Source organism: Loxodonta africana, chromosome 9 (assembly GCF_030014295.1).
Source record: "Loxodonta africana isolate mLoxAfr1 chromosome 9, mLoxAfr1.hap2, whole genome shotgun sequence".
NCBI classification, from domain to species: Eukaryota; Metazoa; Chordata; class Mammalia; order Proboscidea; family Elephantidae; genus Loxodonta; species Loxodonta africana.
In genome coordinates this window covers 12586729-12601352 of record NC_087350.1, presented here as the reverse complement: position 1 = coordinate 12601352, position 14624 = coordinate 12586729, and the positions used below count along the sequence as shown (strand labels likewise).

Below are 14624 nucleotides of genomic sequence, written 5' to 3'. Positions count from 1 at the left end.
ACCATTCAGTATCCCAGATGATCAAAATGACCTGAAAGATTATGTATAATTGGTGTGCTGGTTTGGTTTGGGCGCTGTGTTTTATGTTTATGGAACCAAGATTCCAGCTCTGACCTTCTGACTGCAAATTCAGTTCTGCTCTTATGAGGGTGAGTAAGTCATAATAGCTAAGGTTTTTTTTATTTTCCCTCTGGTAGGTTTGCCACATAAAATACAGGCCACTTGTCAACTTCAAATTTTTGAGAAAGAACAACTAATGTTTTTGTGGAATCCTATCGGTGTTCTTGAAACTATGTCTTCATATTACACAGGGATTCCTTGGAGTCCTGTATTTTACATGCTAAATCCAGCAAGCCTATTCTTGGGCTAATTTGATGTTTACGAAAATGTTGCAGTTCTCATTGTAGAATCTAGGGTATACGTAAGGATACAAATAGGATCATTGATCCAGAAAGGGAAAGAAAAAATATAGACCTACAAGATAGCATTAATTTTAAAGGAAAGAATATATATATACATATATATATAGGAACACACCATACTTGTATAATGAAAACAAGGAAGCTGAAATCACTTTTGAGAAATGAGCGTAGCTTGTGTTAGTTACCCCCAGTCACATACAATATTTCTGGAAAGAGGAAACAGAAATAGAAAACATCATCGATTTCCAATGAGATGGAGAATTTGGTTGCCAAGAAAAGGTGTGGGGCGGGGGGGGGGAGTTGTCACTGTACAATCTATCTGAACTATTGTACTTTTCAACTATACAGAGGTATCTTTCTTTAACTACTGAATCACAGTTATTGTTAGTAATAAGATACTTAAAAACGAATGTACAATATAACAATCTGGGAAACAACAGGAATCTACTTCTGGTCATGGAATTAGAGGCTGTCGCCCTTCTTTTAATACACTGGGGCTTTCCAGGAGAAAGGATCATAAGTAAGGCTGGCCATGCTGCAGCCCCCAGAGTTTTAAGTAATGAATGGGAGTTCAGGGACACAAGGACTGCTTCCTAAACAATAATGTATACAATACTGTATGCACACACACCAAACACAACGGAACTTCTCTGAAAACCCTAATTTCAAACACTTGGATTCCTTGTCTCTATATGTACCCCACCTTCCATTAGACAAGGTGTCCTGAATTTTGTTTATGAAGTGCTGGTGACCTTGTAATAATTCAAGAACCTGCCACCTAGAGTTGGGGAACAGGGTGGGTGTAGGGGCTCAAAACTAGGTATGTCGATAAGAATTGAAGTCTAGAGTAGAGCCTTTGTGCTGTGGATCTGAGAAAGAACCCACAAATGGCCCTAAGAGGTTAACACTATTTGTGTTGTCAACCATAATTTGAAGGAAACAGGTAGCTTTTGCCTACCCGTCAGATCCCTTTCATGGAATGTCTTCTCATTCCCACCTGCCCTCCACCCCTCCCCCACTGTAGAATGTCTGGAGTCCTACATTCTACTCCTGTTTAGATTCAAACTTTCCCCTCCTTTTCTTGGATCCATGAGCATCTGTTGGAGCCAGATCACGCTCCGAGTCCAGGACGTGGCGATTTCAGGTGCTGAAGGCTGCCAGACAGCTGTGGTCAGTGCCCAAGCCTGTGGAGATGTCTTCAGAAGGAGGTAGGCCTGGAGGGGAGGGGGTGTGTTATCAGATCCCTACCACCCCTCCAACCCTTGGGAATTCAAATTTGACACTTCCCCTGGGGACAAGCTGTCTGAGCAGGAGTGAGGAGTGGACCCTTAACACCACCTGGAATATCCCACCTAGGGAGCCTGAAGAGGAAGATTGGAAAAATGAGACAGGAGGATGGGGAAGGAGGAAAGGGGTTTTATAGTACGCATCATGAAAAGAAACGCTCAGGAGGAGATAGGGAAACCACTCTTTTGAAGACTCACTCTTTCAAGAAAGTCTGGAGGACACTTTCTACTTCAGAAAGTCCCTTCCCTGCTAGTGAGACTGCTGGGGGCATTTCAGACAGAGTGGATGTCAACCCTGTTCCATGGGTTGGAAAGAGCTTATGAGGGTGGCAGCCTGTCTGCCTGGGATTCCTGAGAGAGGTTCTGTGAGTCATTGATAGCTTGGGCCTCTTACTTCTTGGTAGACAGAGGCCTGAGAGTCTAGTTGAAGTGCTCACAAGTTCTCTAGTGGAAAATTTCTCAACTAGAGGGAAAGAACATCTAATTCACTCTTGGGACTTCTTGCAGTCTTCACCGCTTTGCCCTTCCATACTGATGCCCATCAGCTGAGATTCATTGTGCCGATTCTCAGTGACCAGGCAGGGAATTCAGATGACCTAACAGCTGGTTGCCTTTCCTACTCCTCCATTTACCCTTTTCCTTTGTCTCAACAGCAACTCCAGTGCTGGGTCCGGATATGACCATGAATCCTGGTGCCTCCATGTCTCCTTTCACTGCACTGCCCTTCCCCCCACACACTCCCAGACACCCACACCGAGAACCCAGGGAGCAGCATCCACTCCCCCTCATGACTTCATCATGCCCTGCAGGCTCCCCTCTGGGTCTCTCTGCTCTCCCCAGGACACTTCTGGTGCCTATCGTTGGGGATTCTGGCCACGGTGGGGCCAGAGCTGGCAAGGTCATTGTTCAAGTGAGGACAGAAGGGAGATCAGCAGAGCTGCCTGGAATTCAGACCTTTGCCATGGTGCAGACCCCACTTAATTGGAGTGCCCCAGGGGCTCCCAGTGGGGCACTTGAGTGTGCTCCATCCCCTTTTGGGGAAGCTTCTGCTGTAATCCCTGCCACTTCTGTTGTGGGTACTCAGGCTTATAGGGGAGTTTGGTCCCCAACTCTTTCTCTTCAAGCTCCACCACCAGCTGCCCAGCTGGCCTCCATTTTCCCCCAAGCAAAGGCTTGCTCAGGCCAACACGCTTCTTCTGGGGAGGGAAGCCTGGCCGCAACACAATCCAGGCCTTCGCTGGATGACTCCTCCTGTAATCCCCAGAGTGTTTACCAGAACTACCGACGTTGGCAATGCTTCAAGTCTCTGGCCCGGAGGCACCATCCCCAAAGTCCTGATACAGAAGCTCTTTCCTGCTTTCTCATGTGAGTGCCCTAATCAGTGGGGACAGCTGAGATTATCGTGCAGCTTTCAAATAAAGAGGTCTTGGGGAGACACAATGGAGGTTAGGCTCTTTACGAACACTTGAGTAAAGGTCATGAGGGCGATGGGATATGTTATGAGAAGATATTTTCCTGATCATATTAACCGCACCTCCCTGTGAACAACACATTCAGATGCCTTATCTCAATTGATGCTGACCACCTTGTACATGAAGCCAGTCTTCATATTGGAATCATTATCCTAATAATTATTTACAAGAGACTAAACAGTATGGTGGAAAACCTGGTAGCATAGTTGTTAAGTTCTATGGCTGCTAACCAAAAGGTCAGCAGCTCGAATCCACCAGCCCTCCTCGCAAACTCTGTGGGGCAGTTCCAATCTGTTCTATAGTGTCGCTATGAGTAGGGATCAACTCAATGGCAAAGGCTTTGGTTCTGTTTTTTTTAAACACTGTGGTAAAGTGAGGACCCATGATATGAATTTTGGTCTCAGACCGCGAACACTACGTTCCTCCACTGGTCTTTACTTTCCAAAATAGGAGTTGAGCGTATGTTGGCCAGTGCCGTATCATGTCCAGAGGAGAGAGGAAATGGGCAAGGCCTAGGACAACCACTTTAAGTTTACTCCCACCCTCGTTCCTCTAGAGAATTCCAGTTACAACAGGGAGGTGGTAGAGTATGTATAGTTGTGAAGGGTTTGGGCTCTGTCCTCCTTAGATTTGTAATCCTGAACAGGGCATTATACATCTTCACCCTAGAGTATCTCATCAAATAAGGAGACAACTACAGTTAAGAGGATAGCTAAGAAGATGATATGACCTAATATATGAAGTGTAGTCCAAAAAGTATCTACAAGAGTGAAATTTTCCTAGCTACAGTATGTGTGAGTGGAAATTGGCAATGAAGTGCAGGGTCACGGACTTCTGTGAATGAAAGGCAGAGTGATTAGTCACGTGGGAAGCTTTATCTTTTCAGAGCAGACCCTACATCTCTCTCAACCCTGAGCTTCCCAACAGGTCAATCAATATCGAACTCTTATCACATTCCACAGGATGTTTTTCCACATACATGTTGCTCTCATTGGCTGAAAGACTGAAGGCATCTTCTTCCCTCTCCCACTGCCCACCACTCACCCAGGAATAAAGACACAGTCCACTAAATCCAAGTTTCAAGCAGTCTTACGGATTCCCTGGATTCCAAAACAGCAAGTGGTATCCTGGAGGCAAAAGCACTTGAAATCTAAAACACTGGAAGAGGGATTGACACGGACAAATAGCAAGATAGATGTGATGATGGGCAGAGGATGTGTGTAGGGGTGGTGTTAAGATGGGGATGAGATATGTATTTGTCGAAAGTTACTGACATGCATGGATATTTAGCCCAGTCCTGCGATCCCTGGCTAGACTGAAGCCCACCATGACCCTGGAGGAGGGACTCTGGCGGTCTGTACAGGAATGGCAGCTCAAGAGCAATTTTGACCGGATGATCTTCTATGAGATGGCACAAAAGTGAGTCCATGGCATGTTGGCCTTGTTGGGACTGAGCAATGAGGTGTGAATGAAGTAGGAGGGCTGGTACAAATCAGAGTGGCTGTGTGAGGAGGAGGTGTGCACTTGGAGAGGGCTCCTGGTTCCCTGATGATCCCACTCTACCCTCAGACAACTTCTACCACCACATTCACTGCTTGGAGTTTTCTGTTCTGCATTCATCAAGAAATTCACCCCTTCTACATGTTGGATTTGTAGATGCCCCCATACTTGAGTGTTAAGACAGAATGGGGAGAAACACTGTGGATACCCATGGAGACATAGTCCAAGCTCTAGACACTCTGAAATGAGGCGATATGCTGTACCAGCCAAGTTCCTGCTTGCCTCAACGTCCATATAGCTAACAGGGAATTTGGGGCCACTCCTTTTTTTTCCTCCTCATGACAACTGGTACAAAATTGTTCTACAACCGTCCAAGAATGGTCCAGGCTGGAAAGCTGTATTCATGAGAAGACAGCATATCAGTCACCCTGTTGGTCGAGCTTCTGTCCTTCATTGCCTTTCCTCCCTTGGTTTAAAAAAAAAAATCATGAGAGGAGCCTGAGGCTTTTGTGAAACCTCATATTCCACCTTTTTTCCAAATGTCTCTTGGACTACTTGCCCACCTGGTTTATATCCCAGGGCCACAAAGCTTGAGACTAGGACTGGGGCACTAGGAACTACTCCTTGGTGTTATCTGCAATCAACTTCATCCCATTTCAGGTTCAGGCTGTCACCTCTACTGTGTGTGTTTTAGGCAAGGGCAGGAGAGGCTTGGAGAACAGTGTGCATGACTGGGTCCTGCTGTGTGTCATGTAGGTCTGATTCAATTCAACCAACCAGTGTCAGCGTTGTGGTGTGCCATCAGGTGCTAAGGGTATGGAAAGGTAGTGAGCACTATGGCTGTGTCAGGAGGAGCTTCCAAGAAGGCAGGGCTCATTTCCTTCACAACCTTCCTATGTTATGATGAGTTGTGCTGCAGGTGAAGGGATGAGGTGGTGAACATGTAAAGGACCCAAACCTTGTTTGTGCCTCCTGGGAAATGGACTTACTGGGCACCTGGACAGGTCATTGAAGGCACATCTTTCTCCACTTCCCCATAATTGTCTGTTGCCTGGTCCTGGGGCTCCTGGTACATCTTCTCTTCTCCTCAGCACACCCTGTGCCTCCCTCACCCTTGTCAGGTTCATGGAGTTTGAGGCAGAGGAGAAGTCAGAGATTCAGATGTTGCAGCAGAGGAATGCGTCTGTCTGCCTGCTTCCTCCAGCTCCATGCAATCTTGATCCTCACGGGCCTTCATCCACTGTGGTTGGCCAGCATCCAGGTATGGCTAAGCAAGTTCAGCAGGAGCTACGGGCCAGGGGTCAAAGGAGATATTTAGGGACTGGTTTTGTTGGGAGAATGCATTGTCTTCACCTGTGGTGCTTTTCTTTCAAGCGGGGACAATGGCTATTTCTATCAGCAGAGACTGCCAGATGCCTGGGGTCTCCGCTGCTCTTCTTTACACACTAGTAGTGAGGTGGTCAAGTTTTATAACTATTGTCTCACATGGATTATCAGATGTGGGCTCCAATACCGAATCAGCTTTAAATGTGGGTCTCAATGAGACTTCTTAAAAAAGAAGCAGTTTCAAGTTTCCCCATAAGTTGACTCTCTTGGACCGTCTGCCTCTTACATCATCTCCTCTCACAGTGTTTGTGGCTTCAGGTGTGTCTGCCCTACCAGAAACCATGTCAGTGTCTCCATAATTCTGCCTTTACAACATGGGGTGGGTGGTGACTTAGTTATCTAGTGTTGCTATAACAGAAATACCACAAGTGAATGGATTTACCAAACAGAAATTTATTCTCTCACAGTCTAGAAGGCTAGAAGTCTGAATTCAGGGTACCAGTTCTCGGGGAATGGTTTTACTCTCTGTTGGTTCTCGGGGAAGGTCCTTGTGATCAATCTTCCCCTGGTCTAGCAGCTTCTCAGCACAGGGACCTCGAGTCCAGAGGACGGGCTTCACTCTGGAAACTTCATTCTTGGTGGCATGAAGTTCCTCTCCTCTCTGCTTGTTTCCCTCTTTTCCATTTCAAAAGAGATTGACTTAAGATACAATTGAATCTTTAGACTGAGGCCTCCCTCATTAACACCACTGCCTATAATCCTGCTTCATTAATATCATAGAGGTTAGGATTTACAACACATACGATAATCACATTATATCCCAAATTGGTGCACAACCACACAATACTGGGAGTCACGGACTAGCCAAGTTGACACACATTTTGGGGACACTATTCAATCCGTAACAGGTGGGAAGAGCCAGAATTTGCTGTCACATAAACATCCTCTTTCCAACCCTTCTATAGTGTTCATTCCAAAGAAGGGAGGTTCCATGGCACAGCCCCCTAAGCAACATCAACACAGACCCCAGCACCCTTGGGAGCCCAAGCGGTCCCATGAAATCCCTCCTGAAGCCGTCAAAGATTATGTTGAAATCATGGAAGATCTCCTTGGAACTGCCCATTCAGCCACTGTGGAGGCAGATGGGAAATGTGAAGAAGAAGCAAATGAGGAACAAGAGGAAGAGAATGAGCTGTACCCAGACCCAGGACTCCTGAGCTACATTGACAAGCTGTGTGCACAGGAAGCATTTATCACCAAGGTGGGCCGGGACCTGAGGATTGGTGTGTGTGGGTTCTGTACTTTGGTGCTCCATCCACCAAACATCTAGAGTTTTACCCCAGATATTGTAATTTAGCTCAGTTCCTTCCTCCATAATCGATGTGTGTGTCCTTTTCTTGTGTGTACATGTGTGTGTGTGAGTGTCTGCGTAGGTGCAGGTTGGGGTGGTGATATTTTAATACAATACTGGATGCAAATTCGAGAGGGAGATTATTGATTGTCTTCTAGAACCTCTAAATCACTGGTTACTCCTTGTCAAGGATGTTCACATGCCGCCTCCTTCCATTCTCAGGTTGAAGCAGTTATTCACCCTCAATTCCTGGAAATGTTACTATCCCCAGATTCTCAGGTAGATCCCATGTCCTTAAGGCAGGAGCTGGAGGAAGAGGAAGGACTCACTCTCACTCAGGTAAACCAGAGGAGGAAGGGAGAATCATAACATGAAGCCCACAGGATTTCATCTAACCCGACAGTGCCTTGGCTGTCATGGCTTCTGTGGAAGGCCAGCTCCAGGTGTGGGAGCAGGTGCCGAATGAGGAGGTAAGAGATAATGGAGTGGCCAAGAAGAGGAGTGGAGTGGTAAGGCATTGCAGTTGGGAAAACCACACAAGAGGATGGACAGGCAAAGCTGCAGTGCTAGTTGTTGAAGGACACTCATCTGACTGACTTCCCTAAATCCTGTCCCAATACTATGGTCTCCACCACCCACTCAGCCACGTGTTCTCACAATCTGTACAGAATCAGTAATTATCCATTTTCCTTCCTTGCAGCTGGTGGAGAAGCGACTGCTGGAATTGAAAGGAAAAGTGGGTGTGGAGGCACCCCCAACTTATGTTGTGCCAACCAGGGAGTCACCTTGTACAGAGTCTAGGACCAGTCAAGACGCAGGGAGCACAGATAACCACAGCATCCAACTACAGATGAGTGAGAAAATGAGCACCAAAGAGTTGGATACAGATGATCTGCCAAAAGATGGCAGCAGCTACAGTAATTTGTCTAAGTCAAAAGAACTTGCTCCCTTTATGTGGAGTCCCATGTCACAGGAACTTAAGTCTGAAGAATCAACTTCTCCTCAACGGGGTCCTGGTTGCACCTCCCCTAGATTGGGAAACAGAGAAACCTTAATGTCCTTACAAGCCTCTCCTATTAGTGGAACACCTGGGAAAGGAGAAAGGTCCGGTGAAGAAGAGGAAGAGGAGGAACTCCCCAGCCTTGACTTCCTCTTGGCATCTCGAGAAAGCCTACTGCCCTGGATTCTTTCCAAGAGTCCTCTGCCTGCCTCCAGCATTCTGCACCATGGAGTTCGGGATACCTGGGGAGAATCCCAGCCCCGATCTCCGGAGACAGTGAGTCTTAGCCGTCCTGGACATACAGCTGTGAAATGGAAGATCCCACCTCAAGTCAGAGCTCCATCACATGCTGCAAAGCGGCCCTACTCAGGGGCTGACCTCGGAGTCTCTGGGAGGCAACCCTTGACTGTGGGTGAGGTGCAACCCTCGCTGCCTCTAAAAAGAAGATGTGACCCTTCCACTCATGGAAAAAGGAAGAAGCATCTTCTTAGCCATTAGTGAGCTCTCCTATATGTCAGACCATCAAGTTAGGGTCCTTTAGATAGGTTAGGGTTGTCAGCTCCTCCCCCATACTTATTAGGCTAATGCTCCTCCCCTATCCCAGTGGTACCTTTGGCTATTGTACAGATACGATGATGGCAGAGAGGGAGGCCAAAGCCTGGGTAGGGTGCACATCTACTTCCATAGTGGCAGATGAAGAACAGTAGATTTACTTTAAAGAATAGTCCTCTGTAAATTGGGATTAAAGATAGTTTTGTTGGAAGAAATTCTCATTGACTCTTTCTTCTGGCCTTCCTCTGATGCTGGATGAACTGTGGTGCTGTGAAAAGGAAAAGATATAGGTGTCCCCCGTGTTCCTGACCCACATGTGACTGACCTAGTTCTCTCCTCCAGCTTTAACTGATGTCCTCAGGATGCTCCTGGGGACAGTCTGGCTCCGGCCGCTCAAGGCTCACTGATAAATCGCCAGTGATCACTTTTATCATCCATTTTTCACTAGCTGTGGCTTGGTTTGGGGAGCTTTCTGTGGGTATACTATGCATATCTCTGTCTCTTAACAATCTATTAATGGAACCTGCATTTCAATCTTTCAGCCTTCTTGGTCATTAACTAATGTTTCTATAATTGAGCCTTGAGGCTGCACTTTTCTTGAAGGGGCTTTTTTTCTTTTTCCTAGAAAGATGCCAGACAACGGATCTAAAATGATCCTCAGCATACCCAGGGATTTTCCTGTGTGGTTTATTTGACTTGACAGGATCAACACTTGGCTTCTTGGGGACATGGCTTTCTGTTTCTCTGCATTTACTCTAAGAAATGCTATCATGAATTCTCAAGAGGACTTCTAAATAAACAATGGTAGTATGCTACCTTCGGTGAGGAGAGAACGAGATGGAATCTGTTAGAAACACATTTATGAAGCCTTCTTTTGATAGTGTGCATATGAACTATGAAAGTAGACAGGGAAGTTAGAAAGTCCCTTTACCTTATTTGTGGACAGGAAAGAATCTCATTCAACCGGATTGGGAAGGTCCATCCTGCTGTGCTCAAGGGGACTGACCTCAGGTGCCTTTGGAATCTTCCAAGGAACATCCTATAAGCACTCTTTCCTTTCTTTCCCAAACGATGACTGAAATTCTAGGGTTAAATTGATGTAGATTTGGTCTTATACTTACATCTAAAATAGTTCCTTACAAACAAGAGGAAACTTACCTTACACAACAATGATAAAGTCCAGGAGAAGCAGAGATGTCATGAGGTTCATGGCAGACCTGGATGCCTGGAGTGTGCAAGGCTAGATGTGAGCAGGGATGGGAGGAAGGGCTGAGGAGTGCTAAGGAATCAGTTGTCCAACTGCTCGAGCCCTTGCATAGACCCCATGTTCAGACCAGTGGGTCTTCTAGTGGTGTGGCATTTGGTGTCTGTGAGCTGCTTCCTGTGTTGGGAGGTTCCTAATTGGGATCTGGATGGAGACCTCTGCAAGTAAGATTCTGCTGGGGAAAAAATCAAGACGAAGAGATGAGAATGATGGGAGAGGACACCTCTGGTCTTTCCTCAGAATTGTCAGGTCCTTGCCCTCCAATCTGCACTTAACTCCTCAGATCCAGGTGTCCATGTCCTGACTTCATCAGTGCCTTCTCCTCAGTAACTCTATTTCTCAACCTGGAAGCTCCCTGGAATTTACCAAAGCTTCCTTCCAGCCTCATGCTTTTTTTCTCCAAGTTCCAAATTCTAATTTTCTTCCAAGTGCCTGTGAATTTTCAGGAATGCCATGTCCCATAAGGTTCCTGGCCAACAACATGCAGACACCTCATAGAGTGTCCTCCTCAGCATAACCAACAATCCTGGTGTATCCCAGGTATTTACGGGGGTGTATACATCCAACATTGAAAGACAATGTGGTAAGTGAAGGACAGAGCGCTGGCTCCTCCATTGCCTGCTGCTTGACTTTAGAAAATTCCTGTTAAGTCCTCTACATTTCAGGATCTTCACTGGGAAAATAACATAACGCTGTACACCTCTCAGGGTGTTTGGGATCTTAAAGGAGTGATACAGCCAGTCCTTGGCACTCAGGGGTGTTGGCTGTAGGGACTCGGAGGCACTGTATATTCTCACACCCCTGTCTTGCGTGGCTAGATGGAGTTGGGTGATACCTCCAGCGTTCAGGTCCCTGATGTGTGTGGACGAGGTGCCTGTTTAATGGGCAGGGAGACATCAAATGTCACAAATGTGCAACTGCCCCTTGGCTGTTGCAGTTGAAAATAGGCTTCAAGTGTATGCCCTCTTGGTGTTGAAATGGCCCACACAGGTACAGGCAGGGGTGAACGGTGCTACATGTCCTCAGACCCTTTATGCCAGTGTCCAGGCAAAGAGACAGCCCTGGCCTGACTTCCCAGCTGAGGCGGCATGGTGAATTTTTACAACCAAAGGACTAGTTTGTGTGCAGAGAGCCCTGAGCTCTGGGTTAGAGGACTGGCAGTTCTTGCATACTGTCTGACTGGTGTCAGAGTGGACCGCAGGGAGCGGGGGGCAGGTGCAGAGTGGGAAAACAGCCTCTTCTCCCCTGTTAGATTCTTGGATGGGGAGGGCTTATTTTGACTCCCACACAGTAGGCAGTAGGTTAGAAGCTTGCACTTAACTTTCACAGGTCCAGTACCATTTCCATCCTGATCTGGAAGCATCTGCACACTCTCCGCTGCCCAGCCTCTCCTGACATGGTGAAACATATCCTGAATGCTACTGCTCTCCTCAGCCTGCCATGCACCAGCTGATCCAGCCAGCGGGGTGCTGGCAACCTCACAACTGGCACTTCTTTGCTGCTTTTGAACTGTCTCTCCTGCATCCTGCCGCTCAGTCCAACTCCTCAGCTTTGTCTTCGATGATCTGGGCCCGTACACTGTCATATAGAATCGATTCACTTCTTTTTCATGTCTTGGATGTAAGAAGAACAACAGGAAGCATCTGATTATTTTGCCATCTTGGCCCTGGCTCCTCCTTCTTCCTTACAAAATTGAAGTGTATTGCAATATATATATATATTTGTTCCATTAGAATAAAGTCAATTGTTCCATTAAAATAAAGTCAATGTTCTATGCCCAGCATCAACGACCCTATTTGTATGTCTTTAGCCTAGAGTCTACAATGATAACTTTAACATTCCCTTAAACTTCAAAGTCACCCCAAGAATAGACCTGCTGGTTTTAGCAGAGAAAATACAGGCCTCCAAGGATTCCTCACGTAATATTGGGGATATATTTACAACAATATTAGTCATTGCTTAACAGAAATTTGAAGTCAGTAAGTGGCTTGTATTTTATCTGGAAAAACTACCAAGAGGCAGAAAACATTAAGCTGTTATGACTTACCCTCAGAAGAACAGAACTGAATTTGCAGTCAAAAGGCCTCAGTTTAAATCTTGGTTCCATACACATAAAACACAGCACCCAAACCAAACCAGCATACCAATTTCACAAAATCTCTGCAGGTCATATTGATTATCTGGGATATCGAATAGTCATCAAACACTCTTGAGCACCTAGGTTTATTGGACAGAGAGCAGACGTAAGGGTGAGGAAGGCAGAAAACCCTTTTCTCTGGAGGAAAAGTGCTTACAATGCTACAACCCTAGGATCTTCAGTTGTTAGTTAGGGCTCCATGGCCCTGAAATGGGTGGGTATCATGAGACCAATGAAGATTCTACTCACGCAAGTCAAATCCCCATCCACAGACACACTTGCTCCCATGTATCTCCTAGCTGGCCATTCTGGGTCATGAAGCAACAACACTTCTCAGCTTCAGCCTCACCTGTCTCCATCACACACCCTTGCTTTTTTGGCATCTGGGCTCATCAATTTACATCCTCAATCCTTGGGGAAACCGTGGTTTTGTCATCTTTCAAGAAAGAATGTTTGTCTTCTTATTCATCACAGACACAATTTTCAGGGTATTATAGTGAAAATTATTTGAAAAAGCATTCATTTTGTTATTGTTTTGAGAGGCTTGGTAGAAAAACTGGTCATGCGAGACGAGGGTGCTGACTCCAAGTCATTGCAACAAGAACAGTCATGTGAGAAAACTTTAATCCTGCTCTCAGAGCAGCAGTGGTTTTTGGATGGGAGCGTGTAGGGGAAGGAGAGGCAGAAGAGAAGTATTCCACACCGACACCCCTCACATAAAAAAAAGTCCCGAGAGGGCGGGGCAAGATGGCGGACTAGGTGGACACTACCGCGGATCCTTCTTGCAACAAAGACTCAGAAAAACAAGGGAATTGATCACATAAATAACAATCTACAAACTCTGAACAATAAGCACAGACTTAGAGACGGAAAACGAACAAATACGGGCAGACAGTGACCGTTTTCAGAACTAGGAGCCAGCGTACCAGGCAGGTGACCTTCGGAGACGGCACAGAAGGGGGCACAGAAGGGGGGCCCAGGCCTTCCCCCCAAACCCATCCCGGGAGGAAGTCTAGCTGGTTGGCGCGGGCAGCGTAGTGGCGCAGCCGGAGGGAGAAGCACCCGGGAGGCAGTGACCGATCTGGGAGTGGGGAGAACAGCGTCACAGCCGGGAGTTTGGCAGGAAGCGGGTGTAGCGCGAGCGGGGGGGGGGGGGTCAGCTATATTTCCCTAAAGCGACCCCGGGGCGGGGCCCACACGTTCATGCGGGGAGACGCACACCCAGTCCGTGCGTGTGGTGCAACGCACTGGAGGGAGAAGTACCCGGGAGGAAGTGACTGGTCTCCGAGCGGGGAAAGCAGCATCCCACCCGGGGTGTCGTCCCGCTGGGATTAGGGTGCGCGCGGGCGGGGAGTGAGCGCAGGGTCCGATTTTATTACCCTGAATTGACCCAGGGGGTGGGCCCACCTGGTCGTGCTGGTGACGCCCACCCAATTCATGCGTGTGGTGCTGAGCTCTGGAAGGGGAAGTCCCCGGGAGGAAGTGACTGGTCCCAGAGAGGGGAAAGCAGCGTCCCAGCCGGAAGTCGTCCCGCTGGGATTTGGGCGCGTGCGTGGGCGGGGCGTGACCGCGGGGTCCAATTATATTCGCCTGAATAGACCCTGGGGGCGGGCCCACCCGTTCGTGCAGGAAACGCCCACCCAGTTCCCCGAGCAGTGCCGCGCACCAGAGGGAGAATTTCCCCGGAGGAAGTCACTGGTCTCGGAGCAGGGAAAGCAGCGTCCCAGCTGGGGACCCATCCCGCCCGGATTTTGGCGGACGGGGGCAGAGCGTGAACACGGTGTTCAGCTCTATATTCGGTGGTGCTACACTACTAGCTCTCTGATCCCTCCCCCACCATCCCCAGGCGGCTCCATTAACATCCGAATACCCGGAGCCAGAGGGAGAATTCAGATAGGGAACTGACTGCATTTTTTTTTAGCTGATTACCTGGAAAATCTAGTTTCCCGGTGATGGCTCGGAGACAGCAGTCCATATCAAACCACATAAAGAAACAGACCATCACAGCTTCTCCAACCCCCCAAACAAAAGAATCAAAATCTTTCCCAAATAAAGATACAATCCTGGAATTATCAGATACAGAATATAAAAAACTAATTTACAGAATGCTTAAAGATATCACAAATGAAATTAGGATAAATGCAGAAAAAGCCAAGGAACACACTGATAAAACTGTTGAAGAACTCAAAAAGATTATTCAAGAACATAGTGGAAAAATTAATAAGTTGCAAGAATCCATAGAGAGACAATATGTAGAAATCCAAAAGATTAACAATAAAATTACAGAATTAGACAATGCAATAGAAAGTCAGAG

General features: G+C 47.2%; 1 protein-coding gene across 1 annotated transcript; it reads left to right on the top strand.

Annotated features, from left to right (window-relative positions):
- The first annotated feature begins 1511 nt into the window (after positions 1 to 1511).
- On the top strand, positions 1512 to 14135 carry LOC100658158 (NUT family member 2G). Its single transcript, XM_064290963.1, has 9 exons — positions 1512 to 1630; positions 2549 to 3073; positions 4471 to 4599; positions 5802 to 5941; positions 6972 to 7267; positions 7580 to 7696; positions 8058 to 8769; positions 12853 to 12921; positions 13909 to 14135. Exons 1-9 carry the CDS (start codon positions 1512 to 1514, stop codon positions 14133 to 14135), a joined length of 2334 nt encoding a protein of 777 aa, XP_064147033.1.
- Positions 14136 to 14624: the final 489 nt, after the last annotated feature.